This window comes from Aegilops tauschii, chromosome 5 (assembly GCF_002575655.3).
Source record: "Aegilops tauschii subsp. strangulata cultivar AL8/78 chromosome 5, Aet v6.0, whole genome shotgun sequence".
NCBI lineage: Eukaryota > Viridiplantae > Streptophyta > Magnoliopsida > Poales > Poaceae > Aegilops > Aegilops tauschii.
The window spans coordinates 442,987,297-443,011,649 of NC_053039.3; the positions used below are offsets into that span (position 1 = coordinate 442,987,297).

The 24,353-nt window shown below is 44.1% G+C and overlaps 1 protein-coding gene and 1 non-coding gene across 5 annotated transcripts; one reads left to right on the forward strand and one right to left on the reverse strand.

Annotated features, from left to right (window-relative positions):
* Positions 1-12,062: 12,062 nt before the first annotated feature.
* LOC109746610 (uncharacterized) lies at positions 12,063-14,517 on the forward strand. Of its 4 annotated transcripts, XM_020305725.4 has the most exons (6): positions 12,078-12,337; positions 12,418-12,441; positions 12,835-12,953; positions 13,229-13,286; positions 13,397-13,474; positions 14,137-14,517. In XM_020305725.4, exons 1-6 carry the CDS (start codon positions 12,205-12,207, stop codon positions 14,328-14,330), a joined length of 606 nt encoding a protein of 201 aa, XP_020161314.1. In that variant the 5' UTR covers positions 12,078-12,204; the 3' UTR covers positions 14,331-14,517. The 4 variants fall into 4 exon arrangements, with proteins under 4 accessions (XP_020161315.1, XP_020161317.1, XP_020161316.1 ...); XM_020305726.4 differs by lacking the exon at positions 12,418-12,441 and having other exon boundaries at positions 12,063-12,337; XM_020305727.3 differs by lacking the exon at positions 13,397-13,474 and having other exon boundaries at positions 12,071-12,337.
* A 207-nt stretch (positions 14,518-14,724) lies between these two features.
* On the reverse strand, positions 14,725-14,797 carry TRNAA-AGC (transfer RNA alanine (anticodon AGC)). Its single transcript has one exon. It is a non-coding gene; the product is annotated as a tRNA-Ala (tRNA).
* Positions 14,798-24,353: the final 9,556 nt, after the last annotated feature.

Genomic DNA, 24,353 nt, shown 5'->3' on the forward strand with positions numbered 1-24,353 from the left:
GGAGCCAGCCCGTCGTTGACCCGATCCTTGTTTGGTGGCGGTCGCGTGGGCCAGTGACGGTGCCGAGGCTTCCGGACACCGCGGAGGTGGTACATCACCGTGTCAGCGAGGAGGACGAGCACATCCGTCGCTACATGGTTGCGTTGGAGGGCAGGTTCGACAATACCTGGCAGGTTCTTCAGGGATCTCACTGGAGCTATGATCTTGTGATGGTTCCTTCTCTTTGGGTGTCCACGGCCCGCGCCGATACCCGTCGGGCGCTACGGTTCTAGCTGTATTAGCGATGCTATATGTATGATAGTATTCGAGGAGTATTAGTGATAATATTCGACGATGTACGGACACAAGAGATGATGTAGTTTTGCTTATAATTGAATGCATGCTAATTTGAATACTACTTTATTTTACGATTTGCTTTTGCTTATTGAATGCTCAAATTGGAAAAGTACTCCTACTTTGAATGCTAAAATTGGAGAGCATTATGCAAGGCGTATGCATTTGATTACTTGATAGCTTATAGGGTTTTTGTTTTTACAGAAATCTAGGAGCCCCCTCCATCATCCGTGCCGTCTTCCCCGTCACCGACCCCCCTCCGACCTCGAGGTGAGACCAGCCAAATCTCCATGTCAATATGAGTCCTATAATATGAGTCCTCGGGTTGACTTTAAGTCTGTCGATTCTCCACCATATATGAGAGGACGAAGAATCCCGACTGTTGTCGTGGGGTAGTTTCTCCTTCGTTCCCGTGTGCTAGACAATTTGGTGTAATGCACTCGGGAACAAAAGGAGGAGCTACCATCACCGACGGTCGCAAATGTCAGAGAGGAATCAGTGAGGGAGAGTCTCCAACCATATATATATATGAGATGACGAAGAACCCGACTGTTGTCGTGGGGGTAGCTTCTCCTTCATTCCCGTGTTGAGAGTCTTCAAGAAAAGACTCGACAGACCGATAGTCAACCCGTGATGAATAATAATGATCTAACTTAGGTTTTTTAGTATATATATTTAATTGTATACGTTTAATATTTGAATTATGAACATAGGAAATGTCGTACTTGGACGACGAAAGTCTCCCGGGGGAGTGCGACTGGTGCCACGATGACCGAGGTCTGTGCGACAGGCCTCACCTGGACGAAGATCGGCGCTTCGGCATTAAGCTGGAGGAGACCTTCGATGTTGAAACGGTACGCAACGACGACAAGTGTTATTTTTTCGTAATTAAGCACGACTTCAAATATTTCAACGTGTACTTTTCATCTCTTACAATTCGACTAGCTTATCCCATGCCATGCAAGACGCTATGTCTTGGAGAGGATGGGTTTTGAAGACCATGAAAGTTTCGAAACAAAGAAAATTCACCTAAGGACCCATCATGGTGTGGATTTTGAAGTAAAGTTGTACAATTTTGAGAGCGTAACCCATTTTGGTTGCAAAAAATGGGAAGCACTTTGCAAGATGTATGGTTTTGATGAGGGTATGCTTGTCACCATGGATCTTGGTGATCCTGACATCGAGCAAGACAATATGGACATTTGGGTCCTTGTTGATACGCCTCCAATTCTACCGCTATGTGAGTTTCTCAAACATAGTTATTAACTAATTTATATTGTTCATTTCAAAATAGTTGACAGCTTATTTCCATTGACAGCTTATTTTGATTGTTCAAACAATGTGCAGAACATGGTAGATAGAACCTACTACACCGATGGCTCTGAGTTAACTTATAAGGAGAAAAATCATCTGGTCGGATTTTTTTACTGATCTTGAGAATTACAATATCTATTGTAAAACTCCTCCACATTATGGTCAATACGTGCCACTAGTGCACGTGTTGAACTACGGTAACTACTATGGAGATACCCTGGTAAGGTTTTTTACTATTACAACATCCGTGCATCTTTTGCATACTTCTAAAACTAGTACATCATTGCTAACTATGAAGTTATTACTATGTTTTTCAACAGATAATCCCAGAGGATTGTGTGCCTCATCTGATGTATCAGAGTGGTCGCCTTGATGTTTTGAACATACGTCCAGGTCATCCTACGAATCTCAACTGTCCATACCGGATTTCTAAAAGAAGTGGAGACATGAAAATCAAGGAATGGAAAAATGTATGGAAAGTCGTAAGGAGGTTCTTGGAAGCAAAAGGAAGCGAAGCGCAAGAATTGGAGACAGGATGATCTCCATTCTCCATAATGGAGAGTCAGGGTCTATATTGTTGTATGCTATTTTACCTTAAAGAGGGTGTTTAGGTCCTACCTAATACTGATGATCATGTGCTAAGAGCAAATAAGTAGGGTTGGTTCGATGACTATGAGGATGACGATCGTACGACTTGTTATTAATAACGAGTAGAAGTTGTATGATGATGATTAGTAGGACTTGTTATTATATATGATGATGCATGATGCGAGCATGAAGAGTTATTATATATCAGCGGGTGAAATGAACATGGATTGGATTGAAGTGAAGGCAACATGCATGTGGTGCATGTCAAAAGTAGTACAATCCAAACTTGATCAAGTTAGGATTGGTATTACTTTCGACATGCACCACATGTTGCCTTCACTTCAATCTAAGCCATGTTTAGGCATAGCAGTAGCGTTGGTAAACCAAGCATGGAGATATAAGAGAGGACACTTCTCTCTATTAGCTAGCTAATAACAACCTAAATTCACCCCCAAAACCCCTAAACCAGCCCCTTTAAAAAAACAAAAACCTCAGCTCCAGCCAGCTGCTGACGCGTGGATGCCTTTTGGTCCCGGTTAGTGTCACCAACCGGGACCAAAGGCCCCCCTGCCTGGGCTGGCCGCAGCGGCCACGTGGAGGCCCATCTGTCTCGGTTCGTGTAAGAACCGGGACTAAAGGCCAAGGGCATTAGTAACGACCTTTTAGTCCTGGTTCCTAAACCGGGACAGAAGGCCCTTATGAACCGGGACAAATGGCCCTTTTTCTACTAGTGACCGCACAAGGCTAAGACAACTGTCAACTTGTGTGTCTATGGGGTGCCCCCTCCCCCATATATGAAGGAGGGGAGGAGGGGAGGGTCGGCCTAGGAGGAGGCGCGCCCAAGGGGGGGCAATCCTACTCCAAGTAGGTTCCTCCCCCCCCCCCTTTCCTATTCCTACTAAGAGAAGGAGGAAGGAGGAGGAGAGGAGAAGGAAAGGGGGCGGCCCCCCCAAACCCTAAACCAATTCGGTTTGGGCCTAAGGGGGGCGTGCCCCACCACTTGCCTGCTGCCCTCTTTCTCCACTAGGGCCAATTAAGGCCCATTGACTCCCTGGGGGGTTCCGGTAACCACCCGGTACTCCAGTAAACATCCGATATACCCCGGAACCATTCCGGTGTCCGAATATAGTCATCCAATATATCAATCTTTATGTCTCGACCATTTCGAGACTCCTCATCATGTCCGTGATCTCATCCGGGACTCTGAACTACCTTCAGTACAACAAAACACATAAACTCATAATACTGATCATCATCGAACGTTTAGCGTGCGGACCCTACGAGTTTGAGAACTATGTAGACATGACCGAGACTCATCTCTGGTCAATAGCCAATAGCGGAACCTAGATTCTCATATTGGTTCCTACATATTCTACGAAGATCTTTATCGGTCAAACAGCATAACAACATACGTTGTTCCCTTTGTCATCGGTATGTACTTGCCCGAGATTCGATCGTCGGTATCTCAATACCTAGTTCAATCTCGTTACCGGTAAGTCTCTTTACTCGTTCCGTAATGCATCATCCCGCAACTAACTCATTAGTCACATTGCTTGCAAGGCTTATAGTGATTTGCATTACCGAGAGGGCCCAGAGATACCTCTCCGACAATCGGAGTGACAAATCCTAATCTCGATCTATGCCAACCCAACAAACACCTTCGGAGACACCTGTAGAGCATCTTTATAATCACCCAGTTACGTTGTGACATTTGATAGCACACAAGGTGTTCCTCCGGTATTCAGGAGTTGCATAATCTCATAGTCAGAGGAACATGTATAAGTCATGAAGAAAGCAATAGCAATAAAACTCAACGATCATAATGCTAAGCTAACGGATGGGTCTTGTCCATCACATCATTCTCTAATGATGTGGTCCCGTTCATCAAATGGACAACACATGTCTATGGCTAGGAAACTTAACCATCTTTGATTAACGAGCTAGTCAAGTAGAGGCATACTAGGGACACTCTGTTTGTCTATGTACCCACACATGTACTAAGTTTCCGGTTAATCCAATTCTAGCATGAATAATAAACATTTATCATGATATAAGGAAATATAAATAACAACTTTATTATTGCCTCTAGGGCATATTTCCTTCAGTCTTCCCACTTGCACTAGAGTCAATAATCTAGTTCACATCGCCATGTGATTTAACACCAATAGTTCACATCACCATGTGATTAGTTCACATCGCCATGTGACAAATATCCAAAGGGTTTTACTAGAGTCAATAATCTAGTTCACATTGCTATGTGATTAACACCCAAATAGTACTAAGGTGTGATCATGTTTTGCTTGTGAGAGAAGTTTAGCCAACGGTTCTGTCACATTCAGAGCCGTATGTATTTTGCAAATTTTATATGTCTACAATGCTCTGCATGGAGCTACTCTAGCTAATTGCTCCCACTTTCAATATGTATCGAGATTGAGACTCAGAGTCATCCGGATCAGTGTAAAAGCTTGCATCGGCGTAACTCTTTACGATGAACTCTTTATCACCTCCATAACCGAGAAATATCTCCTTGGTCTTCTAAGGATAATTTTGACCGCTGTCAAGTGATCCACTCCTGGATCAATATCGTACCCCCTTGCCAAACTCATGGCAAGGTACACAAAAAGGTTTGGTACGCAGCATAGCATACTTTATATAACCTATGGCTGAGGCATAGGGAATGACTTTCATTATCTTTCTATTTTCTGCCGTGGTCGTGTTTTGAGTCTTACTCAACTTTACACCTTGCAACACAGGCAAAAACTCCTTCTTTGACTGTTCCATTTTGAACTACTTCAAAATCTTGTCAAGGTATGTACTCATTGAAAAAACTTATCAAGCGTGTTGTTCTATCTCTATAGATCTTGATGCTCAATATGTAAGTAGCTTCACCGAGGTCTTTCTTTGAAAAACTCCTTTCAAACACTCCTTTATGCTTTCCAGAAAAATTCAGTATCATTTCCGATCAACAATATGTCATCCACATATAATATCAGAAATGCTACAGAGCTCCCACTCACTTTCTTGTAAATACAGGCTTCTCCAAAAGTCTGTATAAAACCATATGCTTTGATCACACTATCAAAGTGTATATTCCAACTCCGAGATGCTTGCACCAGTCCATAAATGGATCGCTGGAGCTTGCACACTCTGTTAGCACCTTTTGGATCGACAAAACCTTCTGGTTGCATCATATACAACTCTTCTTTAAGATATCCATTAAGGAATGCAGTCTTGACATCCATTTGCCAAATTTCATAATCATAAAATGCGGCAATCGCTAACATGATTCGGATGGACTTAAGCATCGCTACGGGTGAGAAAGTCTCATCATAGTCAACTCCTTGAACTTGTCGAAAACCTTTCGCAACAAGTTGAGCTTTGTAGACAATAACATTACCGTCAGCGTCAGTCTTCTTCTTAAAGATCCATTTATTCTCTATGGCTTGCAGATCATCGGGCAAGTCAACCGAAGTCCACACTTTGTTCTCATACATGGATCCCATCTCAGATTTCATGGCCTCAAGCCATTTTGTGGAATCTGGGCTCATCATCGCTTCCTCATAGTTCGTAGGTTCGTCATGGTCAAGTAACATGACCTCGAGAACAGGATTACCGTACCACTCTGGTGCGGATCTTACTCTGGTTGACCCATGAGGTTCGGTAGTAACTTGATCAGAAGTTTCATGATCATCATCATTAGCTTCCTCACTAATTGGTGTAGGAATCACTGGAACTGATTTCTGTGATGAACTACTTTCCAATTCGAGAGAAGGTACAATTACCTCATCAAGTTCTACTTTCCTCCCACTCACTTCTTTCGACAGAAACTCCTTCTCTAGAAAGGACCCATTCTTAGCAACGAATATCTTGCCTTCGGATCTGTGATAGAAGGTGTACCCAACAGTTTCTTTTGGGTATCCTATGAAGACACATTTCTCTGATTTGGGTTCGAGCTTATCAGGTTGAAGCTTTTTCACATAAGCATCGCAACCCCAAACTTTAAGAAAGGACAACTTGGGTTTCTTGCCAAACCACAGTTCATATGGTGTCGTCTCAACGGATTTAGATGGTGCCCTATTTAATGTGAATGCAGCCGTCTCTAAAGCATAATCCCAAAACGACATCGGTAAATCAATAAGAGACATCATAGATCGCACCATATCTAATAAAGTGCGGTTACGATATTCGGACGCACCATTACGCTATGGTGTTCCAGGTGGCGTGAGTTAATTGCGAAGTTATTCCGCATTGTTTCAAATGAAGACCAAACTCGTAACTCAAATATTCTCCTCCACGATCAGATCATAGAAACTTATTTTTCTTGTTATGATGATTTTTCACTTCACTCTGAAATTCTTTGAACTTTTGAAATGTTTCAGACTTATTTTTCATCAAGTAGATATACCCATATCTGCTCAAATCATATGTGATGGTCAGAAAATAACGATACCCACCACGAGCATCAACACTCATCGGACCACATACATCAGTATGTATTATTTCCCACACGTCTGTTGCTCGCTCCATTGTTCCGGGAACGAAGTCTTAGTCATCTTGCCCATGAGGCATGGTTCGCAAGCATCAAGTGATTCCAAAAGCCCATCAGTATGGAGTTTCTTCATGCGCTTTACAACAATATGACCTAAACGGCAGTGCCACAATTAAGTTGCACTATCATTATTGAACTTATATCTTTTGGCTTCAATACTATGAATATGTGTATCACTACTATCGAGATTCAATAAAAATTGACCACTCATCAAGGGTGCATGACCATAAAAGATATTACTCATATAAATAGAACAACCATTATTCTCTGATTTAAATGAATAACTGTCTCGCGTCAAACAAGATCCAGATATAATGTTCATGCTTAACGCTGGCACCAAATAACAATTATTCGGGTCTAAAACTAATTCCGAAGGTAGATGTAGAGGCAGCGTGCCGACGGCGATCACATCGACTTTGGAACCATTTCCCACGCGCATCGTCACCTCGTCCTTAGCCAATATTTGCTTAATTCGTAGCCCCTGTTTCAAGTTGCAAATGTGAGCAACATAACCAATATCAAATACCCAGGCGCTACTACGAGCATTACTGAGGTACACATCAATACCATGTATATCAAATATACCTTTCACTTTGTCATCCTTCTTATCCGCCAAATACTTGGGGCAGTTCCGCTTCCAGTGACCAGTCCCTTTGTAGTAGAAGCACTCAGTCTCAGGCTTAGATCCAGACTTGGGCTACTTCACTTGAGCAGCAACTTGCTTGCCGTTCTTCTTGAAGTTCCCCTTCTTCCCTTAGCCCTTCTTCTTGAAACTAGTGTTCTTGTTAACCATCAACACTTGATGCTCCTTCTTGATTTCTACCTCTGCAGCCTTTAGCATCGCGAAGAGCTGGGGAATTGTCTTATCCATCCCTTGCATATTATAGTTCATCACGAAGCTTTTGTAGCTTGGTGGCAGTGATTGAAGAACTCTATCAATGACACTATCAACCGGAAGATTAACTCCCAGCGGAGTCAAGTGATTGTGGTACCCAGACATTCTGAGTATATGTTCACTGACAAAACTATTCTCCTCCATTTTGCAGTTGTAGAACTTATTGGAGACTTCATATCTCTCAATCCGGTCATTTGCTTGAAATATTAACTTCAACTCCTGGAGCATCTCATATGCTCCATGACGTTCAAAACGTCATTGAAGTCCCGGTTCTAAGCCATAAAGCATGGCACACTGAACTATCGAGTAGTCATCAGCTTTGCTCTGCCAGACGTTCATAACGTCCAGAGTTGCTCCTGCAGCGGGTTTGGCACCAGCGGTGCTTCCAGGACGTAATTCTTCTGTGCAGCAATGAGGAAAATCCTCAAGTTACGGACCTAGTCCGTGTAGTTGCTACCATCATCTTTCAACTTAGCTTTCTCTAGGAACGCATTAAAATTCAACGGAACAGTAGCACGGGCCATTTATCTACAACAACATAGACATGCAAAATACTATCAGGTACTAAGTTCATGATAAATTAAAGTTCAATTAATCATATTACTTAAGAACTCCCACTTAGACAGACATCCCTCTAATCATCTAAGTGATCACGTGATCCATATCAACTAAACCATGTCCGATCATCACGTGAGATGGAGTAGTTTTCAATGGTGAACATCACTATGTTGATCATATCTACTATATGATTCACGCTCGACCTTTTGGTCTCAGTGTTCTGAGGCCATATCTGCATATGCTAGGCTCATCAAGTTTAACCCGAGTATTCTGCGTGTGCAAAACTGGCTTGCACCCGTTGTATGTGAACGTAGAGCTTATCACACCCGATCATCACGTGGTGTCTCGGCACGACAAACTATTGCAACGGTGCATACTCAGGGAGAACACTTGTACCATTAAATTTAGTAAGAGATCATCTTATAATGCTACCGTCGTACTAAGCAAAATAAGATGCATAAAAAGATAAACATCACATGCAATCAAATAAGTGATATGATATGGCCATCATCATCTTGTGCCTTTGATCTCCATCTCCAAAGCACCGTCATGATCACCATCGTCACCGGCTTGACACCTTGATCATCATCGTAGCATCGTTGTCGTCTCGCCAACTATTGCTTCTACAACTATCGCTACCGCTTAGTGATAAAGTAAAGCAATTACATGGCGGTTGCATTTCATACAATAAAGCGACAACCATATGCCTCCTGCCAGTTGCCGATAACTGTTACAAAACATGATCATCTCATACAACAATTTATATATCATCACGTCTTGACCATATCACATCACAGCAAGCCCTGCAAAAACAAGTTAGACGTCCTCTACTTTGTTGTTGCAAGTTTTACGTTGCTGCTACGGGCTTCTAGTAAGAACCGTTCTTACCTACGCATCAAAACCACAACGATTTTTCATCAAGTGTGTTGTTTTAACCTTCAATAAGGACCGGGCGTAGTCACACTCGATTCAACTAAAGTTGGATAAACAGACACCCACTAGCCACCTATGTGCGATGTGCGAAGCACAGCGAGAACCAGTCTCATGAACGCGGTCATGTAATGTCGGTCTGGGCCGCTTCATCCAACAATACCGCCAAATCAAAGTAAGACATGCTGGTAAGCAGTATGACTATTATTGCACACAACTCATTGTGTTCTACTCGTGCATATAACATCTACGCATAGACCTGGCTCGGATGCCACTGTTGGGGAACGTACTATTTCAAAAAATTTGCCTACGATCACGCAAGATCTATCTAGGAGAAGCATAGAAACGAGTGGGGAGAGTGTGTCTATGTACCCTCGTAGACTGAAAGCGGAAGCGTTTAGTAACGCGGTTGATGTAGTCGAACGTCTTCGCGATCCAAGCGATCCAAGTACCAAACGCACGGCACCTCCGTGATCTGCACACGTTCAGCTCGGTGACATCCCTCATACTCTTGATCCAGTTGAGGCCGAGGAAGAGGTTCGTTAGCATGACGGCGTGGTGACGGTGATGATGAAGTTACCAGCGCAGGGCTTCGCCTAAGCACTATGACAATATGACTGAGGTGGAAAACTGTGGAGGGGGGCACCGCACACGGCTAAAGATCAACTTGTGTGTCTATGGGGTGCCCCCCTCCCCCGTATATAAAGGAGGGGAGGAGGAGGAGAGCCGGCCACAAGGGGCGCGCCCAAGGGGGGGATTCCTACTCCTAGTAGGAGTAGGTTTCCCCCTTTCCAAGTCCAAGTAGGAGAAGAAGGAAGGGGAGGGAGAGGGAGAGGGAAAGAGGGGCTGCGCCCCCTTCTCCTAGTCCTATTCGGACTCCCCGTGGGGGGGGCGCCACCTCCTGGTTGCTGCCCTCTCTCTCTCCTAAGGCCCACTAAGGCCCATTACTTCCCCGGGGGGTTCCGGTAACCCCTCCGGCACTCCGGTTTTATCCGAAACCAACTCGAACACTTCCGGTGTCCGAATAACATGGTCCAATATATCAATCTTTATGTCTCGACCATTTCGAGACTTCTTGTCACGTCCGTGATCTCATCCGGGACTCCGAAAAACCTTCGGTCATCAAATCACATAAACTCATAATACAAATTGTCATCGAACGTTAAGCGTGCAGACCCTACGGGTTCAAGAACTATGTAGACATGACCGAGACACATCTCCGGTCAATAACCAATAGTGGAACCTGGATGCTCATATTGGCTCCTACATATTCTACGAAGATCTTTATCGGTCAAACCGCATAACAACATGCGTTGTTCCCTTTGTCATCGGTATGTTACTTGTCCGAGATTCGATCGTCGGTATCACCATACCTAGTTCAATCTCGTTACCGGCAAGTCTCTTTACTTGTTCCGTAATGCATCATCTCGTGACTAACTCATTAGTCACATTGCTTGCAAGGCTTATAGTGATGAACATTACCGAGAGGGCCCAGAGATACCTCTCTGACAATCGGAGTGACAAATCCTAATCTCGATCTATGCCAACTCAACAAAACACCTTCGGAGACACCTGTAGAGCATCTTTATAATCACCCAGTTACGTTGTGATGTTTGATAGCACACTAAGTGTTCCTTCGGTATTCGGGAGTTGGATAATCTCATAGTCACAGGAACATGTATAAGTCATGAACAAAGCAATAGCAATAAACTAAACGATCATAGGGCTAAGCTAACGGATCGGTCTTGTCCATCACATCATTCTCTAATGATGTGACCCCGTTGATCAAATGACAACACATGTCTATGGTTAGGAAACTTAACAATCTTTGATTAACGAGCTAGTCTAGTAGAGGCATACTAGGGATACTCTGTTTGTCTATGTATTCACACATGTACTAAGTTTCCGGTTAATACAATTCTAGCATGAATAATAAACATTTATCATGATATAAGGAAATATAAATAACAACTTTATTATTGCCTTTAGGGCATATTTCCTTCATGCCCCTCGCCCACCTCTTTGATTGCTCTCTGATTGCTCGAATGGAGGTTTGGGGTACTTCCCCACATTTATGACCCACGCGCTCCCAGCATGAGGTATGCTTGCCGTGGATCAACTCTAACCAGTGGACAACGATTCCTCCTTCCTCTGCAATTCTAATTCAATTGGGTAAATTAATCTACGTGCATGCAAAGTCACTTATGTTACGTGCTGATGTAATTTACTACACAATATGTGCCATCACAAGTCAAAACATTCGAATAGATAATTGTATTGAGATAAGTGCACCAGAAGTCACAAAACTCTCAGGAGATGAGCACTTTGGTCACACTTCTTCTAAAATGTGATGAACCGATCACAACACTCCATATTATGAGCAAACAGGTGACATACTGGTTCGAGGAGCCAAGGTGTCCTGCTGACTGGATGCGGCTCCTCTGCCGTGCGCCATGTGACGTTGTGCCACTGACATGTGGGCCAGGTTTCCAACAGGCCCACATGTCAGTGATAGAACGGCAGGGTGCCGAAGGGTAGAGGATCCTCCTCCCTGCTGACTAGGCATCTTTTTGCAAAAAAAGACCCTGAATAATTTTTTTGAGGTGTCTTTTGCGAGATGTTGGGTCAACAGGGTCTACCTTAGTGCGGCATTTTCTCAAGCACCTTAGGTGATAAAGACCAAATGTGATGTTGCGGGCGATATTTTGTCACTCCTTGATTAATGAAAATATACAAGCTTTATACAAAAGAAATGTAACAGAGATCAAAAGGAACACACACAAAAAATAAAATTTTAAAATGCACACAAAAAGATAGGTAGAACAACACACGAGAAAAGGTTGCTAGCAAGAAAAATAAAAAAAGAAATAAAGAGAAACTTATCCATCCAGCGTCGTCGCCGAGCGGGCCGGGGCCCACTTAGAACACCACCTGCGGAGTCGCTCGTCACTTCGTCGCCGTCTCCGTCGTCTCTCCCCCTTTCCACGCCCCTCCAGAAGCCACCCTGCCGCTGCCGCTCCGATCCAACCGACCCCCCATGGCCTTCGCCAGCTCGCTCCTGCCCGCGCCGGCCTCCGGCGTCCGCGCGAGCCACGCCCCGGAGCTCGCCTTCCCGCCGGTCAACAGGAAGGGCGGCGTCTCGCTGCGGCGCCGGGGAGCCCGGCACGGAGGTATCTGTCTACGCTTCAACCAGCTCGTGCTCAAACTGCTCTCACTGGAATCGGCCTGAGATTTATATTCTAATTGCTAGGCCGTGGCTTCGCGCTGTCACTAGGTGTGCTCAAGATTAGTTCTTTCGCCCCTAAAAAAAGATTAGTTCCTTCGCTCTGATTTGAAGTCGGGTTGCCAGTGATGATTTTGCTTCGATGTTAGAATGTTTGTGCCTGACCAAGCCTACTTATGCTTCTGCTGGTTCGCGAATCCTGATAATGTAGTAGTAGCCTTCGTTTGCTGCACCCAAGTTAGTGGATTGCTCGCCATGTTTGGCTATCTTCTTTACCAGGGAAAATTGTTGTGATTGTAATCAAACTGAAAACTAACGGCAACTTGTAAAGAAAATTTAAAGAACATCCTTATTTTTTATTTATGTTTGAAGAGGTACGATACGAGAGATGGTTGAATTGGGGCCTACCATTTGATGTTTGTTTGCGGCTTTGTTTGTAACCAGTCAGGGCTGAAGTGAATGAATCTGCAAGTGCTTTAGCGATTGATGCTCTCTCCCAAGTTAAGCATGTTCTACTTCCGATCACTGACCGCAACCCTTACCTTTCAGAAGGCACAAGACAGGTCTGTTTCCTTTTTCAGATTTGTTAGTTAGTTTGCGTTTCATTGCTAAAGCATCATATACACTGCATTGGTAATTTAGAGGACTTGAAACATTGTGGCCAATTTCCAGGGCAATTTTATTTTGCCCATTAGTTACACCATAGTTTTATAATCTTCGAATGAAGGACTCTTAGCTGATCTTATTTCTTTCATGGAGTGCAACATTTGTTCCTTTTAACTTGAGTTCGGATACACTGGAAATAGTGGCTTACCCATAATGGCTGATGATGTACCAGGCTGCAGCAACAACCACTTCTCTAGCCAAGAAGTATGGAGCAAACATTACAGTAGTTGGTATGATCTTAATTCCTTTATAACATTACCTTTTCTGTGCTTAAGCTATTGCGCATATTCGTTTACATAGCTTAAATTCCGCTGCATTATAATTCTACTGTTCATTTCAGTTATTGATGATAAGCCAAAGGAGTCATTCCCAGAACATGATACTCAAATGTCAAGCATTAGATGGCATCTTTCTGAAGGTTAAAACCATTTCATTTATTTCTTTTGATTTAATGATCTGCCCCTTATCAAGTACATGAGTTTTTGTACACGATAAATTGCATTAGCCTACTAGTTCAATCTTATTATCGGTTTCATTTTTGATAAAAAAAGCAAATAACTATATAAATTGAACACTTAATCAACAAAGTGGAGCTCCTACTACAACAATAGAAAAGCAATAGTATGATATCACTCCCAATCCATGGCCAGTGATGAGGCTTTGTATTTTCTTTTGCGTTCTGATTGCCTTCCTGAACTTGTATGGTCTGTAGTTAGTGTTAAAACCTTTTGCTTCTTATTTTTCGTTTGTAAGAGAACTTTGATGTTGTAACACCTGGTTTCATTTGATAATGGAACCAGGGATTGTAGTTATCCCCCTGAAGATCTAGAAAAACGTTATGATATCTGTCAAATCTACTCGTGGGTGAAGGAGCACTCTGTGTAGCTGTATGGTTCTTACTGTAATATTGAAAACATTGCACACCCTTTTGGGAAAAAGGAAAAGAGTCTAACCACATATTACAGACCCAATATTGAGAAATAACCTCACCGAGGGTTATCAGCGTTTTTGTATCGCCGCTTGTTTCCGAGTGATGCCATTTCCGAACAGTCGTGCTGATATATTCGTGCTTCTGTGCAGGTGGATTTACAGAGTTTGGGTTGATGGAGCGCCTTGGAGAAGGAAAGAAGCCAACAGCTATCATCGCAGAGGTCGCAGATGATTTGGAGTTAGACCTGGTCGTCCTTAGCATGGAGGCAATCCACTCAAAGCAAGTCGATGGGAATTTACTGGCTGAGTTCATCCCCTGCCCCATTCTGATGCTTCCCCTCTAATAATGTGCTGAGTTTTCCATCTGCTGCTTTTTTTTTTGTCATTTCGGATGAAATTCCTAACTATTTCATGGATATGATGATGCACTTTGGGTTAGCTAAATGTTATACCTTGTTGACGCTGCTGTCCTGGTAGATTTGTGATCATGTGAATATTCGAAAGAACAATAAGAGTGGTTCCTTTGTGAAATTTGCTGTTCTCTTGCATAATCCTGTCATGTGAATGCATATGCTGGCTTGTTTTTTTAACATATTTTTTGCCAGCCGTCTCATGGTATACGCTGTTACTTTGGCTGGAGAAAGATGTGCAATTGTAATAAAGATTTTGCTGTAAAAAAAAATGGAGTGCGTTACAAAGAATCAACCAAATGGACTGGGAAAAAGAATAAAAAAAAGGTGGAGATGCGGGGTATCGATCCCCGTACCTCTCGCATGCTAAGCGAGCGCTCTACCATCTGAGCTACATCCCCTTTGTGTATGAATCTCAGATTGTAAGTAATTACTGAAGCGTATTACCGCAACGCCACACAAACTACTCCCTCCGTCGAAAGTATTTTGGAACGGGAAGGAATACATCGTAAAATTATTCATGCAACTAAAAATTGTCACAGAGAAATCTTTGTCAGCAGCGTCAAAGAAACCGCGATCACCTCCTTTGTGTAGGAAAGATGAACGCAGAGAGTTAGGCCAACTTTCGTATAAATTGTACGACTTCATCAGCGTTGTGTGCTGTTTACTCGGTGCTCTACTTGTTCAGAGTCCGCCCAACGGAAAATCAAAGAAGTACGTAATTAGTTTGAACCAGATCTTGTACAAAGTCAGACCAATTTACGGCTACATTGATTCCAGACTATTTCCAGTCAAATTGGTAAAAGTTGCGTCAAGTTATGAATATATATTTCCAGTCTCTAGCCAACTTTCACTATAAATTGGCAGCAAGTTTACTGGTACATTAACTCCCTGCCAAGTTTGAAGGAGAAAAGTTAGGACCAAGTTAAGAGTACATTAATTATTAGTTCTACCACATTCTTGAGATGAATTTGAGACAAGTAATGTTGGCCCAGACGACTTTGAAGTCGTTGCTGTGCTATGGAGGCGCATGTGCCTCGCACGGGTACCGTCGAGATGCTCTGTGTCCCGTCTCCCTACGCGAGTTCTCTTATTTTCGATCGTTGTGGGTGTGGTTGCTAATCCTGGGATCAACGTTGTGTTGTTTGTCTTCTTGATATTGTATCGTCCGCAAGGCAATGTACTCTGCTTGACCCTTCTTTTGTGAATAATAATGAAACACCTCTCCACGATGTAGAGAAACAAGCAATTCTAGCCACCATCACATGGCGATTCCTGCAGACTTGTGATGTAGAGTTCCACTGCTTACCAATACCATGTCGAGTCCAGGACTCAGCGCTGACCACACCATGCACTAGTAGAAAACTGGGCTTTGGTCACAGGGCAATATTCACATTAGTCCCGGTTCAGTCACGAACCGGGACTAATGTGAGCATTGGTCCCGGTTCGTGCGGCCAGGGGCCTGCCGGGCCTCGTAGGGGCATTGGTCCCGATTCGTCCGGACCCTATGGTCCCGGTTGGTGGGACAAACCGGGACCAATAGGCCACGCTCCTGGCCCACCACCCTTTAGTCCCGGTTCATACCACAAACCGAGACTAAAGGGCTGGTCCTAGTTGCGGCCAGTGTTTAGTCCCACCTCCCCAACCGAAGGGCGCTCACACCAGTGTATAAGCCCGTCCCTCTCTGCCTTGTTGAGCTCCTTTCAAAGTGAAAATAGATGCCCTTATACAGGGAATTTGACCTAAATTCACAGTAAATTTCTTTGAATTTCATAAAAATTTATTATGAATTTAGGTTGAATTTTCTCTATAGGCGCATCTATGTTCATTTTTTTATAGTAAATAAAAATAAATAAACCTTAATAAAATAAAATAAATTAAACTATAGTAACTAAAATAAATAAACCTTAATAAATTAAATAAAAATAGCAGCAGTAAAATAAATAAAAATAGCAGCAGTAAAATAAATAAAAATAAAATAATTAAAGTAAAATACATAAGTAATTAGAAATAAAACAAATAAGTTTTTTGTTGTAAGTAGAAACAAAACAAAACAAATAAAGCAAAAGAGAAAACAAAAAACAGAGAAAAAAATTATGCCACCTACTGGGCCACCACAGAAGGCCCAGTAGGCCCCACAGGCAAAGAGAACGGTTAGGCCCGAAAGCCTGCAGTTGAGAGGAGTTCGAGAGGGTGGGCGCAGCAGCGCTTATAAACCACTCTCGAGCCCTCTCAACTAGCGAGGTGGGACTAAACTTTTGAGGCGGGGCAGCACAAGGCCTTTGGTCCCGGTTGATGCCACCAACCGGGACTAAAGGGGGCATTGGTCCCGGTTCGTGGCACCAACCGGGACCACAGGCTTTTAGTCCCGGTTGGTGCCACGAACCGGGACCAATGAGTTCCCTATATATACCCCATCGCCACAGCAGAGCACTCCACAGTGCTCTGTTTTTTCTGGCCGGCGAGGGGAGGGCATTTGGGTGCTCTAGCTCACCTCCTATGCACATGAGGTGTTCGATGAAATGTCCGAGCCACACTAGTTAATCTTTCTCCTCTCGAAACTCGACCTCCGAGCTCCATTTTCCCCGAGATTTGTCTAGGTTTAGCGGTCCGTCACGTCCCGTCCCCGTCTTCACCGCCGTCGATCGCCCGCGCCGATCTCGTCGCCAGCACCACCATGGTGAGCCTCTTGTTCTTATCTTCTTTCTGAAAGGAAAAAAATTCTTACTTTAGATAGATACTTGTCTAATTTTGTTACTTTTATTATTCCTTCTTATTACATAGTGCGATGGTTTTGGTATCCGCCCCCGTCGGCCCTCGTCCTGTCTATGATTCGGATGTGGTATATATTATCTTTTTATAACTATTTGGTTCATTTATTGTTTATGACAAATATACCGACCAACGTGACATAGATTTTATTTATCTAGGAGGTGGTTGAACCGAAATTCTAGCCGACCCTATTGTCGAGAGGTTAAATTTAGTTGAAGAAGAAAACAATTACTTGAAGGAAAAAATTAAAAAAATATAGGAGGAGAAGATGATATTGGAGTTGCATGTTGCGGATGTCGTCGATGATCACAAGATCAAGATGGATGCAATGCGCTTGAAGATTAGAAAGATTAGAAAATATGCCATTCATACCGAGGCTTGGTATCATTATGCCGTTGGATCAATTGTTACCTTGGTTGCGATTATGATCGCATTTGTTTTCGCATTGAAATGTTTTACATAGTTTCAATATATGGTTTAATTAATTAGATGCTCTGGAGAGCTATATATATGTTGTTAGATGAGAACTATGTATGTACTTTGGTTTTAATGTGATGATGAACTTCTATTAATTTGGTCACTTAATTATTTATTCATGATGTTTTGTAATGGTTTTTGACACACTTAATTATATATAATGCACGCAGATGAACCGACAATGGATGTACGGTGACAGACACACCTCCGAGTACATTAAGGGCGTGCATAATTTTCTCGAAGTGGCTGAGGCAAACAAGCAGAATGGTTTTATGTGTTGTCCATGCCCTATATGTGGGAATACGAAGTCTTACTCTGACCGGAAAATCCTTCACACCCACCTGCTTTATAAGGGTTTCATGCCACACTATAATGTTTGGACGAGGCACGGAGAAATAGGGGTTATGATGGAAGACGGCGAAGAAGAAGAGGACGATGACAACTATGTGCCCCTTGAATACGGTGATGCTGCAACGGGGGAAGTTGCTGAAGATCAAAAGGAACCAGACGATGTGCCCAATGATGCTGCAAGGGGGGAAGCTGTTGAAGATCAAGAGGAACCAGTGCCCGATGATGATGATCTCGGTCGGGTCATTGTCGATGCAAGGACGCAATGCGAAAGTCAAAAGAAGAAGCTGAAGTTCGATCGCATGTTAGAGGATCACAAAAAAGGGTTGTACCCCAATTGCGAAGATGGCAACACAAAGCTCGGTACCGTACTGGAATTGCTGCAGTGGAAGGCAGAGAATGCTGTGCCTGACAAAGGATTTGAGAAGCTATTGAAAATATTGCTGCAGTGGAGCTATGTGCAGTGCAGTCTACACTATTCCGAAAGGCTTGAAGCAAATCAACGAGCATTGCGCCTCTTTTTTATTTTTAATAACTTATTACAAATCCGGACTTCTTGTGTTCCGACAAAATAAAATAAACTTTAATAAAATTTATGAAACTAAAATTAACAAAGTATTTTCTGTTCAAAACATTATAAGAAACCTCTAGTATTATTGAAACTAAAATCATATAAAATTGATGCAACTAAAATTATCGAAGTATTTTCTGTTCAAAATCATTAAAAGCAAAAGGAATTTTCATAAAGAACTTTTTTTGATAGAAACTTTAATAGCAAAAAGAATTATCATAAAGTAAAATAAATAAATAATTAGAAACAAAATAAAATAAAATAAATAATTTTTTTGTTGTAAGTAGAAACAAAACAAAATAAATAAAGCAAAAAAGAAAACAAAAGAACTAAATACAGCAAAAAGAATTTTCGTAAAGAACTTTTTTGATAGAAACTTTAATAGCAAAAAGAATTATCATAAAGTAAAATAAATAAGTAATTAGAAACAAAATAAAATAAAATAAATAAGTTTTTTGTTGTAAGTAGAAACAAAACAAAAGAAATAAAGCAAAAAAGAAAACAAAAAAACTAAATACAGCAAAAAAAATTGTTGGGGCGCTGCCCGCTGGGCCTTCCAACCCTCGGGTTTGCAAATACAGGCCCAGAAGGGCTAGAGGGCTCAACGGGCAGCGCGCCAAAGTTAGGCCCAGAAGCCTGCTATACAGAGGAGTTCGAGACAACAGCCGCAGCGGGGCTTATAAACCACTCCGAGCCCCTCTCAACTAGCGAGGTGGGACTAAACTTTTGGCCGCGACGCGGGCAGCAAGAGGCCTTTGGTCCCGGTTGGTGCCACCAACCGGGACTAAAGGGGTGCATTGGTACCGGTTCGTGGCACCAACCGGGACCAATGCCCCCCCTTTAGTCCCGGTTGGTGCCACCAACCGGGACCAAAGGCCGCCGCTTCCCGCCCTTTGCGCTGCTGAAAAGAGGGCTTTGGTCCCGGTTGGTGGCACCAACCGGGACTAATGCCTACCTTTAGTCTCGGTTGGCGCCATGAACCGGGACTAAAGGCTTTGCTATATAAGCAAACACTTAGAAAATTTTTCAGAGTTCATCTGCAGTTTGCCCCGACGACGCTGACGCCGCCAGGCTGCCCCGATGCCGCCCGCCGCCCGCCGCCCCCGCCGTCGCCGTTGCCCGCGCCCTCGCCGTCAGCCGCGCCCCTGCCCCGACACGCGCCGCCCCGGCCCGTCCCTGTCGTCGCCGTCGCCCTGCCCCGCCCTTCGCCGCCGACGCCTCTGCCCCTGCCCCGACCACGCCGCCGTCGCCTCTGCCCCTGCCCCGACGCGCCGCCGTCGCCTTGGTCAGGGCCGGCACTGCCCCCTTCCTCCCTATCTTTTTATTGCATTTTTATAAAAATGTATATATGTATGTTCATGTATATATGTTCTGTGTGTATATATATGTATGTTCATGTATATATGTTCTCTGTGTATATATTCATGTATATATGCAAAAGATAGATTTTTAGAAAAGTTAGGATTTTTTTCTGTTCATAGATTTTTTTGGTGATATTAATTATTGTAGAATATGCAAATGTTTGTATATTCATATGAACAATGCATTAGGCAAAACCTTTACTTTTTTCGAAATTTTCTATTTGAACATTTTTTTATGAATGAGAGGAAAAAGGAAAATAAGAAGAGGAAGAAAGGAGAAGAAGAGGAGAGGAAGAAGAGGAGAAATAAATAAGAAGAGGAAAAAAGAAGAAAAAGAAGAGGAGAAGAAGAAAGGAATAGAAGAGAAGAAGAAAAAATAGAAAAAATTCTATTTTTTCTTCTTCTCTCCTCTATTCCTTTCTTCTTCTCCTCTTTTTTTTCTTCTTCTTTTTCTTCGATCTTCTCCTCTATTCCTTTTCTTCTTCTCCTCTTTTTGTTTCTTCTTCGTTTTCTTATGTTTTATCGGGTCTGTCGTCGTCGATATACCCCTCTCCCGATAACTTCAACACGAGGGGGGTCGATATACCCCCTCCCCGATAATATTATTTTCCCATGTACGTTCATTGTCGTTGTCGATATAACCCCCTCCCGATAACTTCAACACGTGGGGGGGGTCGATATACCCCCTCCCCGATAACATTATTTTCCCATGTATGTATGTCGTCGTTGTCGATATATATAACTCCCTCCCAGATAACTTCGACATGATGGACGGTCGATATTTATACCCCCTCTCGACCGTGATAACTTATACCACGGGAGCACCCCCCGGCCCTCTCGCTCGACCAAAACTCTCGAGGACACCCAAACCGTAGAAAAAAACGATGTCGGTCTCCTACCCCCTCCCGTCGCGCCCCTACCCTTGAAGCGTTGCCGAGGCCACCCCAAACCCGGAATAAGCTAGGTCTACGTTTGCACTAACCACCTGCTGTCATGTTTGTGTAATAATTTCCATGTTGTAATATTTGCAGAAACAATGGAGCACGGACGAGACGAGCAAGCAGAAGAGGTGTTGGGGGACATAATCTTAGCCAGAGGTGATATCTTGTCGTATCTTAACGACAATGATGGTCTGGAAGAACAGGGTGAAGAAGCAGGCTACGGTGATCGAAGAGTGGAGGAGGAAAGACATGATTATGATGGCTCCGGTGACCCAATGCTGGTGCAAGAAGGAGCCCGTGGTGACGGCTCCGGTGACCGAACAGAGTCCGGCCAGGTAAATATATTAGTTAAGCCTGTGCTGACTAGCTAATTGATGCATTCATTGTTTTGGTATGTACACATATTAATTAACACTCGTCTTTCTTCTTTTTTCTAGCCCTCCGGATCGAGCACAACTGCGGTAAAGAGATGAGGCCCGAAGAGAAAGTTGCGCTCGGATGAAAGGTTTGAGATCACAGCAATCGCGCGCGACGGCCAACCGATTGAACCGACCCATCCAGACAAAGGATGCATTTGGTGCTCAGTGCGGGGTTCTAGTTAGGGACAAGATCCCGATCAGCATCCACCAATGGTATAAGCCTAAGAAGGAAGACCTTGAGGTGTCTTATGTCAATGATATGCAGAAAGATGATCTTTGGACTGAGCTGAAGGCAAATTTCACCCTACCGCCAGAGGAGGATCCGGAGAAGCCAGTTAAAGAGCAATTAATCAAGTCTCATGCTCTTAAGAAGACGGCAGACCTATTCAGGAGGTGGAAGAATGAGCTGAAAACGTTTGTCGACAAAGAAGAGACACCAGAATTCATCGGCCGGTATGAGAAGATCAGAGATCACTGGCCCGCATTTGTGGCCCACAAGACATCGGAAAAGAGTAAGAAGATGTCAGCGACAAACAAGAAGAATGCTGCGAAGAAGAAGCTTCACCATCGCACGGGGTCAGGTGGCTACCTCAAAGCCCGACCTAAGTGGGCCAAGGCTGAGAATGATCTGCTTGAAAAAGGGATCGAACCACAGACAATGAACTGGACAGACCGTTGCCGGACTTGGTTCTTCGGGGCTGGCGGAACCTTGGACCCTGTATCAGGGAGGTGCGTTTGGACGAACGAGCTTTTGAGAATACCAGTCAAGAAGATTCAGCAATATATCGATGCAGCGCAGGAAGGGACGTTCGTTCCAGACAGAGAGAACGACGAGCTCACAATGGCCCTCGGGAATCCTGAGCACCCTGGACGGACACGAGGCACGCCAGGGTCCGTTCCGTGGAAGGTTGGTTTTTCGGACGCAGGCGGTTACAAAAGCCAGGAGAGGAGGAAAAAAATGGAGCAGACCCAAATTCAGAAGCTGCACGAAAGGGTTCAAGCGCTAGAGGAACGAGACATCAATCGACATGCCGAAACTACCCCCGAAGCTACCCCGCCATCTCAGCGGAGAAGCAGCGTGGCTTCCACTAAGCTGCTTCAGCTGGAGCATGTCTTGGCGGCTCCTGCTAGCTACCCCGTGGATGCTATCACGGAGTCTCAACATTGCCAACTTATGGCGCAATGGCAGAACTTCAAAGTCAAGGCGGCTGTTGGCTCTGTTTTACCTCCTGAACCCGGCGCAACCTACCACTGCCGGCCGATTCCAGAAGGATATGCTAGGGTGATGGTGGATGAAATAACGGAGGGATTTGAGGACCTCCAGCTTGACCACCCTACCGGTGAAGGGGAGACTCGGCTGGGTTTAGCTCTGAAGACTCCGTGCCTATGGCGGAAGGAGCTCATCAACCTTCCGAACTGGACGGCTCCGGCGAGTAAGGGCAGTCCGCCTCCTCCTCCGCCTCCTCCTCCGGTGAGTGATCAGGGCACTCAGCCTCCTTCTCCGGCGCGTGGCGGCACTCCGCCTCCTCCTCCGGCGAGTGATCAGGGCACTCAGCCTCCTTCTCCGCATGCGCCGGCGCACCAGAGCAGCCAGCCTCCTCCTTCTCCGCCTTGTCAGCAAGGGCGGAAGAGACCCGCCGTCGCTGCGGCTGCTCCGGCGCGTCGTAGTCCTTCTCCTCCGCCTCGTAAGCAAGGAAAGAAGACAGCCGCAGCCGCTCCGTCTGCTCTGCCGGCGTCTAGCAGTACAGCTGCCAGAGGCAGGAGGCAATACAGATTCGGTCCTTCTCTGAAGACTCCAGAGAAGTTACCATAGGAGAGGACCGAGGAGGAAACCAGGAAGATCGTGCGAGCCGAAGTGACAAACTTCTTTGAAGGGGTGAAAGCAAAGAAACATCCACCTCCGGAGGAGAAGGTAGATCCGGTGAAAGCAAAGCGCACTCTGGCTGCCCTGACAAAACCACCAAAGTCTCCGCCGAGAGGCAACTATGAGCGCATTCTTGCAAAGACATATGCCGAAGCGGAGCGGTCGGGAAGTACTGTCAGTGATCAAAGGTTAAAAGAACGACGAGCTGGGAAAAAATTGCCCAGCTTGGCGAACAAGCGAACCAATCGTGCCCCCCGCTCAAGGTGTCAAAAGACATCGTCGCTAATGATCCGAGGATGGTGGCCGGTTATAGCAATCTTGGAGATTACCTGCCCGACGATGTACATTATGAAATCATGGAGGTGGACGAACACAAATACCATTACGGGAAGCCTCTCGTCAAAGATGAAAGATCTCTAACAACGATGATGCGAAGATTACATGATTGGTACATGAAAACCTGCAGAGAGTCTGATGGGATGAGTACTTTGACGTTGAGAGTTAAACCGGAGCATGACCTCGTTGGAATTGAACTGCTGAATGTTCCATTTGAGGATTTCTTCCAATTTTACAATCAAAAGGCCCTCGATAAAACAACGATCACTTGCTACTGTCTGTAAGTAGTACTACTTCTGTCATTAAGTCTCTCTATATAGGTCAGCTCTTTCATTGCATGTATTTATAATTATCCTCACTATATTATGCAGATTGAAGATCGCCGAATTGAAGAAAAGACAAATCGGTGATATTGGGTTCATTAACAAAAATCTCATAGATGCATATACGGTTGAAAAACATCCCAAAGAAGCCGAGGCCAACTTGCTACGATCGTTGGTATTAAATCAAAACAAAGATATAATACTCTTTCCTTACAACTTCAAGTGAGTGTTACTGTCTTGTGCATATTCGGTTTCCCTTATTAGTCCAGGTTATGGTAATGTAATTGATGACTTATGCATGCATGCGTAGCTTCCACTATATTCTCCTAGAGATTAAGCTTGAGCAGGGAGTAGTAACCGTCTTAGACTCGAGACGAAAAGATCCCCAGGACTATGCGAACATGACTCAAATGCTCGAGAAGTAAGTTAAATCGATCATTATCCACCGTATCAGCAACTTTATTCATTTCCTGATATCAAGTAATTGTTTTCTTTGTCTGGCAGGGTTTGGAGAAAATTCACCACAAAAGCTCCGGGACTGCCGA